At 36.1% G+C, this 24380-nt stretch overlaps 1 protein-coding gene across 2 annotated transcripts; it reads right to left on the reverse strand.

Annotated features, from left to right (window-relative positions):
- Positions 1 to 1730: 1730 nt before the first annotated feature.
- LOC100922549 (kelch-like protein 23) lies at positions 1731 to 19584 on the reverse strand. 2 transcript variants are annotated; one of them, XM_031960490.1, is made up of 4 exons: positions 18920 to 19584; positions 16496 to 17710; positions 13049 to 13201; positions 1731 to 4296 (listed from the first exon to the last, which is right to left on the reverse strand). In XM_031960490.1, exons 2-4 carry the CDS (start codon positions 17706 to 17708, stop codon positions 3986 to 3988), a joined length of 1677 nt encoding a protein of 558 aa, XP_031816350.1. In that variant the 5' UTR covers positions 17709 to 17710; positions 18920 to 19584; the 3' UTR covers positions 1731 to 3985. The 2 variants fall into 2 exon arrangements, with proteins under 2 accessions (XP_031816350.1, XP_031816351.1); XM_031960491.1 differs by lacking the exon at positions 18920 to 19584 and adding an exon at positions 18063 to 18593.
- Between the last annotated feature and the right edge of the window lie 4796 nt (positions 19585 to 24380).

Consider the following 24380-nt stretch of genomic DNA (forward strand, 5'->3'; position numbering starts at 1 on the left):
GCCAGAGAACACTCTGGGAGATAACCCAGAATCCCTCTCTCTCCAGAAGGCGGAGTTAACCTTTGGGAGATCAGATATAACAGGAAGCTCTTAGAACTTGGGATGAGGACTTGAGTTAGTTACTTGAGGAGTTACTAGAAACTCTGGGAGCTCGAGAGAGTTTTACTTGGAGTCAGAAAGCGTTCTTGGAACCCACAAGCCCTATCTTCGAGGAAAGAGATTCATTGCATCTTCCAACTTGGTGCTGGCTGGAGGCTGAACAAAGCAGAGGCAGAAGCCAAGGACAAAGCTGCAAGATCTCTTGGAACCAAGCAGAGAGTAGGCCTCAACTAACTGGGCTAATTTGGAAGGAGAAATAAACGTTTGCATTTTTACCAGCTGGCTGCATTTTGGAGTAATTATTGATTGTAACTGAAACTAAGGCTGCCTCCAGAAAATCCCAACATATATCCTCAGAAAAAGCCACGTTTCATAAGTTTAAAGGCAATAAAGGATCAATGAAAAATTGTTTATACTGGGAAATAGGGCAGAACTAGATTCCAAAGGACACTATGGAGGATATCAGAAGAGGATAGGGAATATTGTTAAGATAAGGATTAAGATAATTATAAAAGGTTTATTAAGGTTACTATGCCTAGAACAGGGATAATTTGGGATACATTTTAAGGAATAATAAATTAGCAGACTTAGAACTTAAAGAATTAGTCACAAGGCTAACAGCAGACAAAAAAAATCTATACTTTATTAGTTAGGTGTTTTAAGGAAGTTAAATAATAGTGTGTCTTTAAATAAAATTAGTGCTATAGAAACTGTAAAGAAGTTTTGATAGCACCATGCTATTCTCAATGTCCGGTTTGATTTTATTTTCATTTTAAAACTAAAGGACAAATTTTAAAATGTTAATCTTAATTTTAGCTGGACACTTTAAGCGAGAAAAGGTCACACTCAATAAACCATGGGCCTTCATGCTCATGGAAAATTTTCCAGCTTTTAAGGACCTGGACAATGTTGGACTTCCCATATTCCAAGTGATGTATTAAATATTGTTCCCATATCAACTATTAATAGTATTTACTTTGGAAATCAAGAACAAACTGCACTCATTCTCTTTAAGAACACCCAAAATAAACTATGCTTAGGAGGCAACATCTTGGGTACCCCATGAATAGGAAAAAAGGGCTTCTAATAACCAGGTGATGTTATCCTTTACCACATGTGCACCCTAAACTTGAACTCCCTTTTCCCAGGACCCTGCAAGAACTTGAAGGAGACTGTGTCACAGAATTTGAAGGTATTTTTGTGCCAACTTGTTGTCACACCACTTTAATAATGGCTCTTTCTTAAAGATTTTTTAGGGGGGTTGATAATGATTTTCAGTTGTTAATCTCAGGGGGAAACTCAAGAGAAGTTCAAGATAAGCTTAGCATTAGCCAATCATCTCTTCTTCGTCCCCAAAAGGTGGTATCCCTCAGCCCTGAAGAGGCCATAGTTGCTAACCAAGTTCTGAAGACCAAACTTATCAGTAGGAATGAGAGTTAATATAAAGCTCCTTGGGGCTTACAAGGATTATAGAGGCTTAAAAATTAATAGTAATTAAAGAATATTAAGTGAGTTGCACATTTTAATATATTTTTTTCAAAATAATCATTATTGTGAGGAAGATGTCTCACCTGTTTTAGTAAAAGCATACATAATTCAAGTAACTAATTTGAAATTAATGATAATTCAAACACAGCTGAAATTCACCTTTATTCAATCCTTTTTTCAGAGTGCAAATTAGAAACATAAATAAGATTTTTAAAAAACTGTTAAAAAGTACTTAGTAGCACAAACTTCAAACATTTCAACTAGTTTTTTTAATGTACAAATAATTGATATTGTTGACAAACATTAATTTATTTAATACCTACTATTACAGGGAACAGTTGATAGGCACTGGGGAAACAGAGGTAAAAGACAATGTCACTGCCATGAACATGCTTATAATCTGTCAGGTAGACAGGATAAATACATTAAAAGACTATAGGATCATAGATTTAGATCTGAAAGGGACCCTCAGAAGATCATCTAGTCTAGTTCTTTAACTATGCAAACTAGTATTGGATTTGTTACTACAGATTAGTGCTAGATGAATGTTTTAGAACAGTGGATCCAAACCTGTGGGCTGTAGGGGAATTATTGCAAGAGCTCTGTTTAATCCATTAAAAAAAAATTATGCCTGAATAAATAAATGTCTCACATATATACAAAATACTATTTTTAAATGTATGTAGATGCTGTTATGATTAATAAAACAGAAATAAATTTTCAAATATTGATGAATTCACAGAAGGCTTTTGTAATTATTCTTTCTCAATCAGTGTATACTAATCAAACTACTATAATGTGGGAGTCTGAAATATTTTAACATTTTAAAAAAAAAGGAATCTTAATACTCTAGAAGGATTGTGAACCTTAAGTACCAACAATAAGAATTACAGGAGTTTAAAGAAGTGATCACTGAAAGTTAGTATAATCAAGAAAGGATATACAGAGAAGGCAGGATGACTTAAACAGTATCTTGAAGAACTCTAGATAAAATTTAAATAATGATAGCATGCAGAAGACAATTAAAAATTCACATCTATTTTTAAAAATATATTCATAGACAAGGTCAGCTTGGTAAATCTAGTTTTTCATTGTTTCTGTATCTTTTCCATTTTCTGCTTTATTGGACTAGATGATCCTTTCCAGTTCTAACATTCTATTCCAGGGGTCCTCAAAGTTTTTAAATAGGGGGCCAGTTCACTGTCCCTCAGATTGTTGGAGGGCCAGACTATAGTAAAAAAAACAAAAAGTTTGTTTTGTGGGCCTTTAAATAAACAAATTTGATAGTCCTGGGTGAGGGGGATAATCATCCTCAGCTGCCACATCTGGCTCGTGGGCCGAAGTTTGAGGACCCCTGTATCTATTCTATTCTATAAATACTTTTTACTAATTCAAACTGGGCTTCAACACAATTCCTCTTATTTTAGGAGTGTTTTTTTTTTTTTTTTTTTTTTTTTTTGCTCTTTGTATGGTCATTTATTTTTAAAACAGAAAAGAATTCAAACATTTTAAGCCTTTTTTACTTCAGTATTTAAATTTTAAACAAATAGCCTAATATAGCCTTCCTCATTATCCATTTCAAAGAAAAAAAATTAGTTGGTTGGTTTAAGAACACCAAGGTTCTGACCAGCTCTAAAATATATTCTATATAATGATAAATATATTTCTAGTCAGGGATGATACTGGGTATTTTTTTTTTTCACATGCAAAACTACAGAAACCTTAACCTTATTTGCATAAAAAGTTCACATTTGTTTTAGAAAAAAACTGTTGATATTTAATACAAATTCTACTAAGCAATTTTATTCTCTCATTTTTCAGTTTTGCTATCCTTTCAGAATTAGGTTGTAAACTCTTAGGCAGTGACTGTTTCATATAACATTGTTATACTCAGTAAATATAAAATAACTATCAAGTCACTTGAAAAGATTATACAAACTGCATGAGAAAAAGAAAACTAGACAAGATGATTGTATCTAGTTTCATGTTACATTCCACAGTATTGAGCTGAAAAAAAGTTTCAAAAAATATTGAAAAGTCATATAGAGGTAGAAAAGATTTCCTCTATTACCATCAATCATCTATTAGATTGTAGTTTAATGTGCACTGCCCTTGACACTAAGGGCAGAAACTGAATATCAATTTCACAGTATGGTTCTGATGTCTTACCAATGTTAATACTGTGATAAAGAGATGCAACTCATGACTACAAATATCTTTAAACTATTACCACTTATTATGCAAGTGTCCAAGTAAATAATAAAGATGTTACTTTTGAAAAGTGTGCAGTTCCAGTGTCCAAACAATATTTCAATATCAAATAAGATTCTTCATCTATTGATACACTGCTAAGTGTGGATTGGGTTTTTTTCGCTACTTAGTGGTTTTCTAGATTGCACTATATATTGTATACAGAAACACATCCATGTGAACGCATGGCACTAGGAAGATTACCCACTATTTCCCATTTATTAAGTTCAGGATCATATTTCTCAATGCTCTGAAGGTATGTTCCTTTTGAGTAGGAATATCCACCAGTTACATAGATACATCCATTCATGATGACGGCACCACATTCCATTCTCCTTTCCATCATGGGAGCTATCTCAGTCCATTCATTTTGTTCAGGGTCATAACATTCTGCAATTGTGGTTTGTCCACCAACAAGATATAGCTTATTTTCTAATGGAATTGAACACAATCCATATTCTTTGAAAAGGAAAAAGAAGAAAAACAATTTTAAAACCATAGATAAAATACGTAACGCTAGAGCAAATTAATGAGTTTCACACAAATTTTAAATTCATACATACACATCAGACAAGTATATTTTGTTACTGAATTATTTCTGACATTTTCTAACCTCATCTTGGAGTTTTCTTGGCAGAAACTGAAGTGGTTTGCCATTTCCTTCTCCAGCTCATTTTACAGATGAAGAAACTGAGATAAACAGGGTTAAGAGACTTACCCAGGGTCACACAACTAGTAAATATTTGAGGCTACATTTGAACTCAGGAAGGAGTCTACCTGACTCCAGGCCATGAACCCTATCCATTGTGCCATCTAGACTAGTATAGTCAAAATATAATTAAAACCTAGTTCAAAATATGGAATCTGACAGTGCTATAGGCTTTCACCTCCATTCCACTATTACAAAAGTTGCTACTATGGTCCACAAATGTTATATTTAAATTGAATCTTCAGAGTAACAAAGAAAACCTATATATGCAGAACCCTCTTTGTTGAATTTCCCCAGAGTCATATTTTGACATAACTCATTTTTAGGATATATTATAGGCATTGCCTTTTTGTAAAGCTGACATGTGGATCTACCCCTGTAGATAACTTCCAGCATTAACTTTTAATATTAATCTACAGCAGTAGACCATCAGTGTGGTAATAAGAATCACCAGATCATCTGGGTAGCAATAAAAATCAAGGAATCATAGATTAGAGATGTTAGGAGCTTTTGAGGGTCATCTAGTTTCACCTTCTCACTTTACCAATGAGGAAACTAAGAACCATCAAAATTATTTGTGATTTGCCCATAATCCCAAAGGTAGTTTAAGTAGCAGAGCTCTCTGATCCCATATCCAATGTTTTCTAATGTATCATGCCATCTCTCAACAAGCATTTCACTTTAAAGATCTTATTCTCTTCTAGACAAACATTAACATCTATAACATACTTTCACTTCAATTCACTGCTGCTGGACAGATGTGAAGGCTCTAAATCCACAAAGATCTGAGGCAAAAGAGTTATGTTATAAGTATAAGAAACCAAGGAGCAAATAAATGGCACCCAACCTAAGAAAGGACTATTGTTCTCTATCCACCACCATCACCATCACTACAAACCACAAAAAATCAATGACAGAGATGCCAGAGTCCCCTTTTTTCTATGGTCTTTACTTTACTTTTTAAAAAAACATGTATTTTTTTTGAGCTTTAAAAATTAAAGACAAAACAAGGTAGCAACAAAAGAAAAGGAAACAAACTCCATTTTAACTTTTATATTTATGTCTTATAAAGTAACGTTTTTCATGAAAAAAAATCAATATTTTACATTGGAACATATAAATTTTCACACAGCATGGAATTGTATATAAAGGGCTGACTTGGGAATCAGAATACCTGATTGAAGATCCTACCTTAGACACTTAATAAAGGACTGAATATGAACAAAACACAACATTCCTGGCAACCCTCTAAAATTTCTAAGTTGCAGATTCCCCATTAGGGAAGGGAGTTTATACACTTAAGTGTTCACATAGAAGAAATGTACCATGGACATGGACCAAAAAAGAACTTCTCTTTTACACATTCAGCAGATACTTATCTAGATGACTATTATTTAAAAAGAGTGTGATTGAAAGTTAAAAATCTATCCCAAAATTTTCAAATGAGAAGACTCAGGCCCATAGAGATTGTTACTTACCTAAAGATTATAAAGCTTATTCAATAGTTGTAAAATAGCAGAAAAGATTATGTACACACAAGTCTTGTAAATGGTGAAATACAACATTAACTGTGACGACCACGCTAGCATCCCAGGACACCCCAGAATCAGCTGGAGTCAGGATAAGCAAAAGTCCTTAGTCTTCATTCTTGGTCCTCAGACGCAGGATTGAACAGAATGGAAGCAGAATCTCCGTGACCATCTTCTCCCTTGTCTACCACCAGAATGTGTCTCTGGCTCATCTTACTCCACTCCTTATTCCCTCCTACAATCCTCTGTATACACCAACCATTGAGCCACCACAGGATAGTGGGAAGGACCATTTTCCAAGCATATGCCCATAAAGTATTGTCCAATCAGTAATTAGTCCTAAGTGCTTGAATCGACCTCAGTGCAATGACTCAAGAGTTTCAGTCCTCTACAATTAACCTAGGTTATTGTTCCTTCAGGGGCAAAATATGTCTAGTAGCAATATTTTCATCACTTCCTTTTTATATATCAACATTTAGGACCATTATTAACATTTGCATAATTGGGGATAATACTGGTTATTATTATATTTTCTGACTTAAAACAAGTAAGGGAAAATTAAAATTTTGTGAATTCACTATATATACAAAAAACCAAAAGTAGAGTTTACTCTATTCACTGTATTTTCTTTTTTCCCCCCTTTTCTTTTTTTTTTTTTTTATTTGCAAAACATAAGCAAGGATAATTTTTCAATGACCCTTGCAAAACCTTGTGTCCAATTTTTCCTTTCCCTTCCCCCCCATCCCCTCTCCTATGGATAACAACCCAATATATTTTAAAGATGGTAAAAATATATGTAAATCAAATATAGGCATACATATTTATACAATTAGCTTACTGCAAAAGAAAAATCTGATCAAAAAGGAAGAAAAATAAGAAAGAAAATGAAATTCAAGCTAACAACCACAAAGGAAGTGAAAATACTATGTTGGAATCCATACTCAGTTCCCACAGTCCTCTTTTATAACATCACTGGAACAGAGCCATGTTCATCAGAATTAACCATTGCATAATTTTGCTGTTGCTGTGTATGATGATCTTCTGGTTCTGTTCATTTCACTTAGCATGAGTTCATATAAGTCTCTCCAGGTCTTTCTGAAATCATCCTGCTGGTCATTTTTTATAGAAAATTAATATTCCATAACATTTAGATACTATAACTTATTCAGCCATTCTCCAATTGAGGGGGCATCCAGTCAGTTTCCAGTTTCTTATCACTACAAAAAGGGCAGCCACAAACATTTTTGCACATATGGGTCCCTTTCCCTCCTTTAAGATCTTTTTGGGATATAAGCAGTAGAAACACTACTAGATCAAAGAGTATGCAGTTTGATAACCCTTTGGGCATAGTTCCAAACTATTCTCCAGAATGATCCAGAATTGGATCAGTTCACAACTCCACCAACAATGTATTAGTGTCTCAGTTTTCCCACATCCCTTCCAACATTGTCATTATCTTTTCCTGTCATCTTAGCCAATCTGACAAGTGTGTAGTGGTATGTCAGAGTTTTCTTAATCTGCATTTCTCTGACCAATAATGATTTAGTGCATTTTTTCACATGACTAAAAATGGTTTCAATTTCATCTGAAAATTGTCTGTTTATATCCTTTGACCATTTATCAATTGGAGAATGGCTTGAATTCTTATAAATTTGAGTCAATTCTCTATATATTTTAGAAATGAGGCTTTTATCAGAATCCTTGAATGTAAAAATGTTTTCCCAATTTATTGCTTCCCTTCTAATCTTGTCTGTTTGTTTGTACAAAAACTTTTTTAACTTAATATAATCAAAATTATTTATTTTGTGTTCAATAATGATCTCTTGTTCTTCCTTAGTTATAGATTCCTGCCTTCTGCACAGATCTGAAAGGTAAACTATGTTCTTCTAATTTGCTTATAATATCACTCTTTATGTCTAAATCATGAACCCATTTCGACCTTATCTTGGTATATGGTGTTAAGTGTGGGCCAATGCCTAGTTTCTGCCATACTAGTTTTCAATTTTCCCAGCAGTTTTTGTCAAAGAGTGAATTTTTATCCCCAAAACTAGGGTAAACTATGTTCTTCTAATTTGCTTATAATATCACTCTTTATGTCTAAATCATGAACCCATTTCGACCTTATCTTGGTATATGGTGTTAGGTGTGGGTCAATGCCTAGTTTCTGCCATACTAGTTTTCAATTTTCCCAGCAGTTTTTGTCAGAGTGAATTTTTATCCCCAAAACTAGGGTCTTTGGGTTTGTCAAACATTAGATTACTATAGTCATTGACTATTTTGTCCTGTAAACCTAATCTATTCCATTGATCAACTACTCTATTTCTTAACAAGTACCAAATGGTTTTGATGACTACTGCTTTATAATATAGTTTTAGGTCTGGCACAGGTAGCACCTTCGTTGGCATTTTTTTCATTAATCCCCTTGAAATTCTTGACCTTTTGTTCTTCTAGATTAATTCTGTTATTTTTTCTAGGTCTATAAAATAATTTCTTGGGAGTTTGAATGGTATGGCACTAAATAAATAGATTAATTTAGGTAATATTGTCAATTTTATAATATTTGCTTGGCCCATGAGCACTTGATATTTTTCCAATTGGTTAGAATTGACTTTATTTGTGTGGAAAGTATTTCATAGTTATGTTTATATAGGTCCTGATTTTGTCTTGGCAGGTAGATTTCCAAATATTTTATATTATCAATAGTTATTTAAAATGGAATTTCTCTTTATATATCTTGCTCCTAGACTTTGTTGGTAATATATAAAAATGCTGATGATTTATGTGGATTTATTTTGTATCCTGCTACTCTGCTAAAGTTGTGCATTGTTTCTAGTAGTTTTTTAGTTGATTTTCTAGGGTTCTTTAAATGTAGCATCATATCATCTGCAAAGAGTAATAATATGGTTTCCTAATTATCTATACTAATTCCTTTAATCTTTTTTTTCTTCTCATTGCCAAAGCTAACATTTCTAATACAATACTTAGTGGTAATGGTGATAGTGGGCAGCCTTGTTTCACCCTTGATCTTACTGGGAATGGTTTTAGTTTGTTCCCATTACATATGATGCTTGCTGATGGTTTTAGATAAAATGCTACTGGTCATTTTAAGGAAAATTCCATTTATTCCTATACTCTCTAGTTTTTAATAGGAGTGGATGTTAGATTTTATCAAATCTTTTTTTGCATCTATTGAGATAATCATATGATTTTTGTTAGTTTGGTTATTGATATAGTCAATTATGCCAATAGTTTTCCTAATATTGAAACAGCCCTGCATCCCTGGAATAAATCCTACTTGGTCATAGTGTATTATCCTGGGGATGACTTTCTGTAATCTTTTTGGTAATATTTCATTTAAGATTTTTGCATCAATATTCATTAGGGAGATTGGTCTATAATTTTCTTTCTCTGTTTTCACTCTACCTGGTTTAGGTATTAGCACCATAACTGTGTCATAAAAGAAATGTGGTAGGACTCCTCCCTTTCCCCATTTGTTCAAATAATTTGTATAGTATTGGAATTAATTGTTCTTTAAATGTTTGGTGGAATTCATATGTAAATCCATCTGGCCCTGGAGATTTTTTCTTAGGGAATTAATTAATAGCTTGTTCTATTTCTTTTTCCAAAATGGGACTATTTAAATAATTTATTTCCTCTTCTGTTAATCTGGATAATCTCTATTTTTGTAGCTATTCCTGCATTTCATTTAGATTATCACATTTATTGACATAGTTGGGCAAAATAACTCCTAATTATTGCTGATTTCCTCTTCATTGGTGGAAAGTTCTCCCTTTTTATTTTTGAGACTAACAATTTGATTTTCTTCTTTCCTTTATCTAATCAAATTAACTAAAGGTTTATCTATTTTGTTGGTTTTTTTTATAAAACCAACTCTTAGTTTTATTTTTTAATTCAATAGGTTTTTTTTTTTACTTTCAATTTTATTAATCTCCCCTTTTAATTTCAGAATTTCAAATTTGGTGTTTAATTGGAGGTTTCTAATTTGTTCTTTTTCTAGCTTTTTAAGTTACAAGCCCAGTTCATTGATCTTCTCTTTTTCTATTTTACGCAAGTAAGCATCTAGAGATATAAACTTTCCCTAATAAGTGCTTTGGCTGCATCCCACAAATTTTGGTATTGTCCCATTATTATCATTTTCTTGGATGAAATTATTGATTGTCTCTATGATTTGTTGTTTCATCCATTCATTCTTTAGGATTAGATTATTTAGTTTCCAATTAATTTTTGTCCTATTTGCCCCTGGCAAATTGCCTGTAATTTTTATTGCATTATGATCTAAGAAAAATGCATTTACTATTTCTGCCTTTCTGCCTTTGATTATGAGGTCTTTATGCCCATATATGGTCAATTTTTGTGTAGGTTCCATGAACTGCCAAGAAAAAAGTGTACTCCTGTCTTCAGTCAATTTTCTCTAAAGATCTATCATACCTAACTATTCTAAAATTCTGTTTACCTCCTTAACTTCTTTCTTATTTATTTTGTGATTCAATTTATCTAGTTCTAAGAGAGCAAGATTGAGATTCCCCACTAGTATAGTTTTGCTGTCTATTTTTTCTTGCAGCTCTCTTAACTTCTCATCTAGGAATTTGGATGCTCTACTACTTGATGCATATATGTTAAGTATTGATATTACTTCATTATCTATGGTACCCTTTAGCGAGATATAGTTTCCTTCCTTATTTCTTTTAATTAGATCAGTTTTCTCTTTTGCTTGATCTGAGATCAGAATCATTACCCCTGCTTTTTTTACTTCACCTGAAGCATAATAAATTCTGCTCCAGCCTTTTACCTTTACTCTAAATGTGTCAATCTGCTTTAAATGTGTTTCTTCTAAACAACGTATTGTAGGATTCTGGCTTTTAATACAGTCTGCTCTCTGCTTCTATTTTATGGGAGATTTCATCCCATTCACATTCACAGTTTAAAATGATCAATTCTATATTTCCCACCATCTTATTTACCCCAAGTTATGCTTTTCTCTTTCCTTTTCCCCTTTTCTTCCTTCCTAGTATTTTACTTCTGACCACCACTTGCCTCAAGCATCCTTCCCCCTTTCTTATGTCTTCCCCCTACTACTGTTTTCCCTTTAATAGCCTCCCTTTTCCTTTCCTTTTTCCTCTCCCACTTCCCTACCAGGTGAGACAAGTTTCTCTTTGAAATCATATATTATCTAATATTCTCTCTTTGAGCCAAATCTGATGAGAGTTAAGATTTACACAGTGTTCATCCCCCATCTTTTTTTCCCCTCAATTATAAAAGGTCTTCTTTGCCTCTTCATGAGATTTAATTTCCCTCATTTTACCTCCACTTTCCTCTTTTTCTAGTACAATTCCCTTTCTACCTCTAGTTTCTTTTTTATATTATCACAGTACAATTAAATTATACCTGCATTCTCTAAGTATACCCTTAACAGAGATATGGTTCTCAAGAATTCTTCCTTTTTACTTTGCTTCTCTTGAGCACTGTATTTTCTATAATATGAATTGGGGAGGGGGGCAGAGGAACCCAAATAAAAAATCTTTTTTTCAAAAAATAAAATTACAAACAATGGTACTTGAAATATAATTTGTAAGCAGATCAGCAGAAAAGAATTAATCTGTATTAATCTGTAATAACCATAGCTGGTACGAGTTTGTGAATTTCAATTATAATGTCTAGTCACCCATTTGGAAACCTATTGCTAAATAAGAAATGGCTAAAAGCAATGCCAACTGATATGGCTCTTCCTTAATAGAAAAATTAAAGACAAGGTACAACTGTCATCATGCTATAGTTTGTGATTTCCCAAGATTCTCATAAAGGCACCAATAAGGACAAAAGTAAGCATGGAAGGCAAAACTCCTCAGAAAATATGTTCTTTATGTCTGTAAAGTACCTAACAGCTATCTATGCAACACTGAAATAATATTTATTAAATATCTTCTGAAGCAGTAAATATGATTAATAAATAATTTAGTTTTAATCAAAGAGTGTATATTTTCAAAATGAAATAATGACCTCAACCTGTACCTGAGTAGACAAAAAAGCTGCTTTTTTTGAATGTGCCAATAAAAATCAAGGTTTTGGAAATACAGGTCAAATAAATGAACCAAAACATAGATAACAAAAAAAAAAAAAAAAAAAAAAAAAAAAAAAAAAAAAAAAAAAAAAAAAAAAAAAAAAAAAAAAAAAAAAAAAAAAAAAAAAAAAAAAAAAACCTAAGAACAAGAGAAAAAGGAAAACCATTAGATGTAGTTTAGTGACAATGAGATGAAATGTTTGTTTCTGTGGTAGTATAAATCATTTAAAAGGGCCCAGTTAGATGGCTCAGTGGATGAAATGCTAAACATAGTCAGAAAGATCTGAGTTCAAATTTGACCTTATTAGCTACATGATCCTGGGTAAATCACTTAATCCATTTGCCTTAATCTACTGGAGAAGAAAATGCCAAATCACTACAGTATCTTGGCCAAGAAAGCTTCACAGATAGTACATGATCCATGAAGTCTTGAAAAGCCAGACATTACTGAAAAAGAAGCCACTTAAAAATATAACTGGAAATATTTGTTCAAGTAATTTAAATTCTAGTTTGAAGGATACTTAACCTAAAATCGATGAGGCAAGATATCTGCAGCAACAATGGCAGTGAACAGAGAACCTATCTCAAGAGTTAAGAAGACCTGGTTCAACTCCCCCATCTCTGATACCTCCTAGGAAGTTGCCTTAAGTCTAGTGCCCCAGGCAACTCTCTAAGACAGTGAATAGAACAAATGCCAACCCATCTGGGTGGAGGAATGTTCTGCTTAAATGAAATCACTGGTCTAGTTTAAAAAAAAAAAAAAAGGGGAAGGAGCATGGTACCACATACATTCACCATACAAAGAAACATTTTTAATCTCATATGACTCTCAATCCATTGTTACACAGGCACATTTTAATGTGGAGAACACGTTAGGCAAGTGTTTCTATTTACCTGGATGTGGACTAGAGGTGATCAGACTCCATTCATTGATGTCTGAGTTGTAACTCTGGACTTTATCATAAGTGCAACTTCCCCTGTAACCACAGTGGCCTCCAATGACATAGATGATTTCCCTTAAGACACACGCAGTAGCATTTCCTACACCTGTATGTTAATTAAAATCATACCTTGATTAAAATTACCTTAATTAAAATCAGACCATTGATCTAACACAAGGCTAAAATGCTGGTGAGGCTACCGTGTTAAGATACAGTCTCTGTCTTCAAGAAACTAACAACCTAGTGGAAAGAGATAGCATAAGATAAATGGCATAAGGCAACCACAATAAATGCCAACAAAATGGGTTAAAAAGAGAATATTCCTAAGAAGTTCAAAGGAGGAAGAAACCACTGTCAGGCATAACAGAAGTTCTTAATCTGGAGCCCATTTTAGGGGAAAAAAAGTACATTGCTGTTTTCCTTTATATTCTATTTATTTTATGCATTTAAAAACATTATTTTCAGAAGGGTCTGTTAGAGGTTTCACTAGACAGTCAAAGGGTTCATGACAAAAAGGGTTAGAAGTCCTGATCGAGAAATCAGTTGTCATGAAGGAGGCTATATTTTAATTAGAGTTTGGAAAATGGAAAGGATTTTTACAATGACAAATATTGGTGAGGGTATTTGGGGAGAAAAAACAGGTTGAGTAAAAATGAAGTGGGAAAGCAAGACACATTTGGGAAATGGTAATATTGTTTAGATGAAAGAGGGAAAAATAAGAAAAAAATGGCAGAAAGATAGATTAGGATCATCTTGAAAGAAAGTTTCTTTGCAGTGAGGTGACATGTTCAGTGCTTTGTTTTAGAAAAATTCATCAGATGGTGGTGAGCAGCAACATGGTGCAATGGATAGCACCAGGTCTCTTAAGTCTCACACCCTTACTTGCTCTGTGACCCTTGGCAAGTCACTAAAACTGCCTCAGTTTCCTCACCTGTAAATTTACCACACCTACTTCCCAGGATTGTGAAAATAAAATAAAATAATTGTAAATTACATAAGAAAGTACATGGCATATTTGAAGCACCACATAAATGTTAGCTATTATTATTAACATCCACGATGTACTAAAGTGGGGAGAGATTAAAATCAGTTAGCCTACTGCAATAATAAAGGCAGGTAAGACTTAAACTTGGGAAGGAACAATGGAAAGAAAGATATGATCATTACCACTTATTAGAGACATGGCCAAGAGTAAATAACTTCTCAGAATTTTAATTTTTATATTTGTAAAATGGGGATTATACATGTAATATCCACTTCCCAGGCTTCCCTGAGAAAAGCCATCCAGGTTAATGTTAATTACTATTTTTATTAACTGAGAAAAGCCATCCAGGTTAATGTTAATTACTATTTTTATTAAAAAGACACTTTGGAATTAGATTTGGAAGAATGATAAAGGGATGTGGGAAGCAAGGAATAAAAGGTTACAAGCCAAGATAATTCCCAGGTTTCATAACAAAAATAGGTAAATAAAGAGGAAGAAAAGATGTCTTAGGGGAATAAAATGAGTTTAGTTTAGATGTGAATATTAGTTTAACCTATTCACTAATTTCTACTTTGAAATAAAAGACCTACACGGAGGATCAAAAAATGTTTTAGGAAGTCATTTGCTTCCATAACAGCTAAGGAAACATTTTTAGTACTTTTTGACACATATACTACCTAGGAAAAAATATACTAGGACACATGAGAATTAGGAAATAAAGAAATTTTAAAAATATTTCATCTACCTTAGGGCAAAATAAGAAGCAGAAAATTCAACATGTGAACCCCTCAGGGCTGGACTGAGGCAAAGGCATGAATAACAAATAACAGATTAAAGTGTAACTATCCATGAAGTATTTCAATTTTAACCAGGATAAAAGGAATGAAGGTTATCAGTCAGCTTTGAGGAAGCTCTGGAAAGACAGAAAGTCCCAACACTATAGCTACACATTATTTCAGCATTTTCTTTTATAGCTAATAAATTATGAAGTGGATTTTAAAAATAAGTTAGAAAGCTGACAATAAAACATACAATTTAATGAAAAAATATGCCTGGTTATAAAATCACATTTTGAAATCCTAAAGAAACACAAATAAGCAGGAAAATGTTCCAGATTTCTAATATCTGCCAACAATGACATTTCAGATTCCCTTGCATCTTCTGTAGGTAACAGAAGGAAATAAATAAAGTACAGGCACCAAAAAAGAACATGGATTTTAGCCTGCTCTCTTTTCTTGTTGTAATCAACTTATCCTCTCCCATGTTTTAAAATATTACTACACTCTTTGGCCATGTTAGAGAGTGACAAATATTTTGAGAAGGCATTTACTTATACATCTGAGTACAAATGTTAGTTTCTGAATGAAAGGGACATTCTTATTCCAAAAATGATTTGCTAAAAGATTTGTGTCAACCTGATCTTTCATAATGAAGAGAAATTTCCAGACATAAATCAAGCCTCTTGGTTTTCTGTAATGGATCACAATTGAACAGATTTCCACATTCTCTTTAGTTCCTTAGAAAGAACAAGAAAGAAGTGGAGGGGAAACATCTGAAATGAAATAATGCAGATTTAGAAATAACTTGCATTGTGTCCATACAACTTGAAAGCTGTTCTGGTGAAGTATAATGGCACTAATTTAAAATTAGATATTATATTTTTTAAGAAAAAAGAGAAAAATGAAGAATTTTTATTAAACTTCCTTTGATTGGCAGGGAAGTATTTGCTCATACCTCTCCCATTCTTAAAAGTGAATACTAACAGCATATCAGGCATTGTATAGGACATAGGTTTTGTTCCCAAGACTTTACAGTGATTATGATAAATAAGACATCACCAAAACAAAAATAAGAAAAGTTCTACTGATAATATTTTTGTTGTACTCTGAAGGAGTCCAGATAACTAATCTCTATCATGATTTTAAAAAAAGAGATAGATACATTTAAAAAAGGAAAAATTGACCATGAAATTAAAGGAAACTGATCTAGCATAGTGGTATAAAAGTGAAAAGTTTAAAGAGGAAGTCATTCAACAACAACAACAAAATTAAAATAAGTATTAAAAATAAAATAAAACCATTGATGTTTCTAATTTTTCTTACCTTTAACACCAACTTTAAAAATTATTAGAAATCATAATCTTGCTTAAAATGTCAGTAAATGGCTTTATGATTCAAAAAAGTCTTAAGATGGTACTTGTTTAATAGTTGTATTATTGGAATCATAAAAATATTATTTGGGGCACCATATGCTACAATATTTGTATATACTACTGTTATTTCTGGGAAAAAATGCCAAACCCCGTAACTGGACACTTGGAATAACTATTTTGGGCCTTGTACTTTCACTGAAAGAACAAGGAGGCTGGTTCAAGTTCAAAAGGCCACATATGATATATACAAAATTTGTACATACCTTTAATCATATTTGCAATAGGAATCCATTTCTTTTTTAAAGGATCATAGAACTCTGCTTCTTCTGCTGGAGCTCCTTTTCTGTAACCCCCCAAAGCATAGACACAACCACTTAAGGTAACTGCACAGTGATAATATCTTGCATTGAGCATGGGGGAGCCTTCAGTCCATTCATCCATCTCGCTATTATAGATCCAGACAGAGTCAAGGGCTTCTATGTTATCTGTCCTATAACCACCTGTAACGTAAATGTTGGGTCCCAAACTTGTAACACCATAGCTTTCTCTGGTATAATCCGGTATTTCTGCTCCCTGAATCCAAACATTTATTAAAGGATCCCAAATGTGAACCTCTGATAAGGGATGCCAATAATAGCCTCCAATTACATACATAGTAGCTGTGGACCTCTGGGAAACCTCCTTATGCATAGGACTCAGAGCATTGTATACTAAGGCTCGTAACTTGTTTTCAGTTAGTAGGTGTCTTCTCTGAAGACTCAAAGCAGTCTTCAAGTACATTTGATCTATATCTATTTCTACATAGTTTAGTAAATCAAAAATGCCTTCAATTCGCTTTTCCACATCATGCGCTGTCCATTTAATAACTGGCTCTATGACAGTTTCTTCTTTCCAAACACTTAGATTCTTTCTGGACAAAATAAAGAATAATTTTTCACTGCTTATTTCAAGAAATTCTTCTTGTTGCCACACTTCCTTGAACCTTGATAAAAGCATCCTTCTAGATTCCTTTTCTAATTCAGGACATACATGAAATTCTGCAAAGGAATGCATTCCTATGCAATTATCAACATCAAGGTGCCTTACTAAAAACTGCTCACAAGCTTTCTTCACAGGAAAAAATTGAAGTAAGTCTGCTGCTTCCAGGAGGCTTTGAACATTTCTTTGGGTTATTCTGATTTGTGAAGTGTATGCATAATTTATGAGACCTTCAAGGACTTCATGGTGGATCCCGGGGAGTTTTATTTTATTTTTAAATTTTTCTTTCATGTCAGCTGTGAACATTGCTTTAAAATAATTGCTGCAGGCAGCTAAAACAGCTTTATGACAATGGAAGATACCACCTGAAGGGCACTGAAGTGTTATATCAGTAAATAATCCATCAAGGTAAAATGTTCTGAATGCTTCCAAGAAATCCAAAGGATGAGAGGGATCTTTGAAAAGATAGACATAGTCTTCTTGCCCTTTAAGTGCCATTGCTGCCAAAAAAAGAAATATAATAAAAATAATGCATTCATTTGAAATTCTGCAGATAACCTTAAATTACCAATGCTGCATATTCTAATCATCATAATGATTAAAACGGACTGTAGTCCAAAGGCCTCTCATGTCGACGAATTACGTTAATATTGCCATAACAACGAATACTACCCAGAACAAATTCAAAATGTGTGCTGCTCTGTAATGGAATATGGAGGCCAATTTGTAAACAGGCACAACATTCAGCAGTCCTATGTAAACCTGGATGCAACTATGTGAAACCGGCCACCAGGGTCATCCAGTAAAGTCCATTTGCCACCCCCCCCCCAAAAAAAAAGTCAACACACATACACACATCTCATACAGATTGTTTCCCAAGAGCTGTCTCAACAAAGAAGGCAGTGCCCGAACACATCATAAGAGTAGAGGTCTGGGGCCCTTTCGGGGGTCGCTCTTGGAGAAGCCTGAGGGAGAGGGGAAGCTGCTTTTGGCCCCTGCTCCCACAAACGAAAGCGATCAGTCCACGAGCTCGTTTGTTCCTCCGGTCTTTTCCACTAGCTCCGAGGTTCCTTTTAAAATTCGATCACCCCGGGAAGAGGCCGATCCAAGGGCTGCTTCACGGAGAAGGGAAAGGGGGGCGCAGGCGGCTGAGGATTTTCAGCCTTTAGAAAAAAACGTCAAAAAATGTGCGTACAAGCCAGCCACCGACCTCTCTGCAAGCCGAGGTTACCTACGTCACCGGCCCCCACACGGAGCAGTTACAACTCCCCTCCGAGGTAGTGGAAACTGAGGCAACCCAACCCTGATCCGGGTCCCGCCTCCCCTTCACCCTCCGAGGAGTTACAGCTCTCCTGCTAAACGTGGAAACGGAGGCAGCCCGGCCTCGCCTCGAGCTGTGCCCCCGCCCAGGCTGTGGAGCCAGAGCCCCCTTTCCGGGGCACGGAGACTGAGGCGGCCCGGCTCTGCTCCCCCGCTTGCCCCCACAACCCCGCCCCCACTCCGTGGGGTCCCCCGGGCGCCGAGTCCTCCAGCGCCTAGAGCGGCTCCCAAGCAGGTGCAGGAGGAGGACCGGGTTCAGCCCGGCGGACGGCCCGCGAGGCCCGGGCCATTGTCCGCCTCCCCCCCCTCCCTCGGCACGGCGGGCTCGCTCTCTCCTCAGAGGGGCGTCCCCGGGCTGCCCTCGAGCCGTTTCCCCCTCCCCCACTTACCGCTAGCGTCCCGCCTGGAGCCGGGGACCCTGAGCTCTAAGGAGACGAGGACACCGAGGCGAATGCTGCGGCTCCTCCCGCTCCTCTGACCATCTTTGGAGCCGCGAGCGGCGGCGGGGGCCGGAGAGGGAGCGCGCCCCGGGGCCGCTCCTCCTTTGGTGCCTCAGCTGCTCCCCCGCCCCTCGATCAAGCCGGCCCCTCCCCCGCTGTCACTCCCCCCAACACACACAGACACACACACACACACACACACAGACACACACACACACACAGAGCCTGACAGCGGAGGCGGCAGCCGGGGACGCCGGGAAGGTGCTGTGCACCCCCCGCCCCCAGGCGGCCGAGGGGGATGGCGTCCCCAAGGGCTCAGTCACGCAAGCACCCTGCCTCGTGCTGCCAAAAAGCACTGCTGCAGAGACCCCGGGGAAGGCCACCTCTCCGGCGCTAACCAGCCCTGATTGGCTTTCCGGGACCGAGGCGAGGGGGGGGAGGGTCGGAGTCTAAATCCGGGGAGTGGGGCTTCGCCCTTCCCCGCTCCTCTCCGCACCCGCCCATCCCCGCTTCTCTTCTGCAAAACGCCCCCGCGTTCCCGCGCCGGGCCGAGCCCCCGCACCCTCAGCTACTGCCTCGGCCCGGCGCCCCAGGGGTTAAGCTGCAAGCCCGGAGGAAAGACCTGCTGCCCAAGGCGGGGGCTGAGCGGTTCCGCTGCCTCCACTCTCCCTTCTCCTCCGGAGCCAAGGAGCGCGAGCCCAGCACCCCGGGGCTCTGTGATTTTCTCCTGGTCCGGCACTAGCCTACCCCCCACTCGGCCGGCGCGACCGACTGCGTCCCACCGGGATGCCGGGGCCCCGGGGACTACGGAATGGGGAATTCTGTCTTCCACTCAGCCTAGAGATAGAGGGTCTCCCCGCCTCCACAACGGCCGAGAACAGGCCAGAAACTCAGGCAAGCTGGACCCCTTGGCAAGTTACATGTTGAACTGATTATGAGACTTTAAAAGACCAGCAAGCTCTGCGTTCTCAGCTTTATATGCAGGGCTCTCCTGTTCTGCAATATACGGAAATGTCGTTTTGTTTGGTGTTTGCACAGCTCAGAGTTTTTCAAAATTAAGTGAAGATTTTAAAATCTGGCCGGTGTAGCAGGGCTTTGTCTATGCAAAATGCAAAGCTTGGTGGTTTTCCTGGTTTTCTGATTCTTCACATTGCCTCGCACATAGGAGGAACTCGATAAATGTTTGTGGAATGAATTGAATGAATGAATGAGCTAAGGCTTTTCTCAAACAGCTCCCTTTTTAGATTGCTGCATGCACCAGATTGAACTCTTTGCTTTCCCAAAGCATTGAAGCTATAACATCATCTGAAGTGCTTGTACATACATTGAGGTTTTTTTCCCCTGTGCTTTTGTACTTTCATCACCCTGCTTCAGCTTGCCAAGAGCAGTTGCCGAGGTGTCCTGGCATGAATATTACTTCTTTACACCTGTTGTCTAAGCATACCTGGGCTTCAGGGAAAGGAGCTTCAGACCTTTACACTCTCTCACACCATTACTAATACTGTTGTGATAAACAGCCATTCCTAAGTAAAATACCCAAAAGTTTACCAAGCCCTATTGAGTCCATCTCTACAGCCTTTTTTTCTTTTTCACCCTCCTTGCACTCCCACAGCTACCTCCTTCATTCAAGTCATGTCTTTTTGTTTTGTTTTATGTTTTATTTCTTTAAGCCGAGTTATTTCTTGTAATGGCTTTTAAATTGATATTCCTGCCTTTAGTTTAACCACTTCCAAATCATCTTTAACGTGGGCAAAATCTGGATGAGGTTCCTTTATTCAAAAATGTCTAATATTCCTCATACGTAATAACTTCGTCGTTACATCACTAAGATATATTTCTCTGGAGCACACAGATGTGAAGATGGTGATGAGAATAACACGATCAGTGTCTGACAATCTGGGCTAGAAAAGCAAAGCATAATGATAACCATATTTCCCTCATTTCACTTAAATAAGTCCTGTTCTTCAATTTGTGGCTATGAATAATATGCACAGGGACCTATTGGTATTCACAGATCACATTACATTGCCCCATTTCTAAGTGCTCTATGAAAAGTTTAATAATCCCCAACATTTTCTAACTAGATTGCATCATTTGAATCAATTCAGAGGAACAAAGTCAATAATGTTGGGTTGACCTGGCCATGTTGTCATGGCATAGAAATTTTAAGATGGAATTTAGTTATGGTGTGAGATGAAAAATAAAATGATATTTGTTAGAGGCAACTGTATATTCAAAGCACTGATGAAACAAAGGTAACATAGCCCCTTTTATTTTGTTTATTATTATTATTAATTAGTATTAATTAATTATGTAGTATAGGAGATGTACATAAACTACAATTAAATACATAGAAAAGTTCAAAGTAAAATGAGAAATTTGAAGGAGGAGAGGTGACTCTCAGCTAAGAGAATCAGGGAAATATAAATGGGGGGCAGGGGAGATCCGAGTTGAACCTTGAAGGAAAAATAGGATTTCAAGAGGAAGAGAAGAAACAGGAGAAATCTGATCCATGTATATAGGACGGCATATATAAATGCATGGAGAAAGGAAAGGACAGAATGAAATGAAAAAAAAAAAAAAAAAAAAAAGGCAAATTGTCCAGTAAGATTGAAATGTGAAAGTGTAAAGGAGAAATAGCACTAAGTCTATGGAGGAGACTGAAATTTGATTATGGAGCTCTTTGAATATCAAGGTAAGGAATTAGTTCTTATTTAGGAAATTAAGTTCTCTGCAAAATCTTATCCTTATGCTTCCAAATAAAATGTGGATGATCCTAGGCTCTTAAAGGGTTTGGTAGGTGCCATCAGTAAGCTAGAAAAGCTTTGGATATAATTCAGGTAATAGAATGAGTTTCCCTTCTGAGGACCACCCTAGCTAAGCATGGTCATTAGGCTGGATACTTGGTGATGATTTTTTTGACCATGATAACCCATGACAATAAACAATGTCATAAAATGGCTTTCAGTTCTATGTGGCTTCCTTCTTTTGCAATAACAGTGATAGGCTTAGGGGAAAGGGACAGAGGTGCCAAAAGGTAGGTCCTATTTAAGCCATGTAATAATTTTTTTTTAATTTAATAGCCTTTACAGCATTAACAATTGCCAAACCTCTTGTTCCAATTTTTCACCTCTTACCCCCCACCCGCTCCCCCAGATGGCAGGATGACCAGTAGATGTTAATTATATTAAAATATAAATTAGATCATGTAATAAATTTTGATTTACCTATTGATTCTCTAAACTGTGAGAGCCATACTTCTAAATGAAATCAGTGTTTGTATCCTCATTCTAAAATCAGACAGAAAGAAACTGCAGCTAAATGGAAAGGTTGTTCATGAGTTCTCTTTGGAAAGGCAAATAAGAGAACTGACAGACTTGATTTTACACTATCATAATGCATGGGATATTTGATTATTATCAATGCTCATGATAAGTAGTTGCAAAAAGATCACTGTGAAAACAATTGCAGTCTATATACCAGCATTTCTTGTAGAGGATAGAGAGAAATTCTATGAAGAATGAGTTCATTAAGATCCTTAAATTAAATCAGTATATACTTTGATGATGCAAGGTAGGAATAAAAAATGATTGTTTAAAAATATGTTAGAAAATATGGATCAGGAATAAGAAATGAGAAAAGCTAAGTTTTTTGTATAGGTAGACAATACAAAAATCTCATGACTATGTATGATAATGTTTTCCCCAGGAAAAAACTCATTGGACTCTGTTCTGAGCACCAAGAAACATCACAAAATAATATCAATTATATCTTAAGATATCACTTATGTGATATCTTTCTTGAATTAGCTTTCTGAGTACAGCAGAACCACCAATTTGTTAGAAAAAAAGATAAAATTTAGAACAAAGTTATGTGAAAGAATAAAAATGAGAAGGGAATATGCCATGCAATTAAAACAATTCAACTTTGACTTATTTTCAGACACGTCATTGAAAATGAAACAGGTGCAGAGCTCAAGAAGCACAGAATCACAAATCATTTCATATAGAAGTTTAAGCATTGTACTTACTTTTTTAGGAAGGAAGGAGGAGAAGATTTGGAACTCAAAATTTCATTTAAAAATGAATGTTTAAAATGGTCTTCACATATAATTGGATAAAGTAAAAACCATTTAAAAGAAAAAAATAGTTTAGGCAATATAAATTATTTCTAGAAGAGGGACACAAAAAAGGGATAGTCGTCAGCAGTCAACTTACCAAGCATAGAGAGAGCCGGGCACTTGTAATACTGGTTTAGAAAATTAATTCATTTGTAAAAAAAAAATCTTATAAAGACTAACAATGAAAGATTATTAAATTACCTTTTTAAAAAAACCCAGACCTGGGATAAAGATGTCTTAAGGGAAATGTCTGCTTAATGGTCTGGTAATGTGGTAAAATAAATCTGACAGCCTCAGTTCCCCTATGATCTCCTTGATACATCAGGAGCAATGGAGGAAAGCACCCAGAATGTTTGATGGACCCCTGGGCAAAATTTTAAGAGGACAGGAAGAAAGGTTGCATAGAATGATAACGAGGTAGACAATCGGTATAATTAAAGGGATCATAGATATATTTGAATATTTGAGTCAATGCGCATAAGAGGAGATGTGATCAGGCTTTGCAATTAGGAATATTTGGCAGTTAATAGTAAAGGGATCAATAGGAGAAAAAAAAAAAGATTTGGAGTCCAGAAAACTATAGGAGACTAGACAAGAGCTGTGGAAGGTCCATACTAAGGTGGTGCCAAATACAAGAAATATTATAACAGAAGCAAAATCAACAGGATTTGACAATTGATCTCATCTGAAAGGAATGAGATCACTGATGTCTTCCTTGGTGATTTGAAGAATGGGAGATTAGCTAATTGATAAATGGTCAAAGGAAACCAACAGATAATTTTCAGATGAAGAAATTAAAACTATTTATAATCATGGTGTTCCAAGTCACTATTGATCAGAGAAATGCAAATGCAAATTAAGACAACTCTGAGGTACCACTACACATGTGTCAGATTGGCTAAGATGACAGGAAAAAATAATGATAAATGTTGGCGGGGATGTGGGAAAACTGGGACACTGATACATTGTTGGTGGAGTTGTGAACGAATCCAACCATTCTGGAGAGCAATCTGGAATTATGCCCCCGGCATGTTCAAACTGTGCATACCCTTTGATCCAGCAGTGCTGCGGCTGGGCTTATATCCCAAAGCAATACAAAAGAAGGGAAAGGGACCTGTGGAGCCAGAATGTTTGTGGTGGCCCTTTGTGTAGTGGCCAGAAACTGGAAACTGAGTGGATGCCCATCAATTAGAAAATGGCTGAATAAATTGTGGTATGTGAATATTATGGAATATTACTGTTCTGTAAGAAATGACCAACAGGATGATTTCAGAAAGGCCTGGAGAGACT

This window comes from Sarcophilus harrisii, chromosome 3 (genome assembly GCF_902635505.1).
Source record: "Sarcophilus harrisii chromosome 3, mSarHar1.11, whole genome shotgun sequence".
In the NCBI taxonomy this organism is placed as follows: domain Eukaryota; kingdom Metazoa; phylum Chordata; class Mammalia; order Dasyuromorphia; family Dasyuridae; genus Sarcophilus; species Sarcophilus harrisii.

Coding starts and splice junctions, on each gene's coding strand:
- LOC100922549 (XM_031960490.1), bottom strand. CDS start 17,708: ATGGCACTTAAAGGGCAAGAAGACTATGTCTATCTTTTCAAAGATCCC. Junction 13,202..16,495: donor TATTGCAAATATGATTAAAG/GTATGTACAAAT, acceptor ATTAACATACAG/GTGTAGGAAATGCTACTGCG. Junction 4,297..13,048: donor CACCTCTAGTCCACATCCAG/GTAAATAGAAAC, acceptor TCCTTTTCAAAG/AATATGGATTGTGTTCAATT.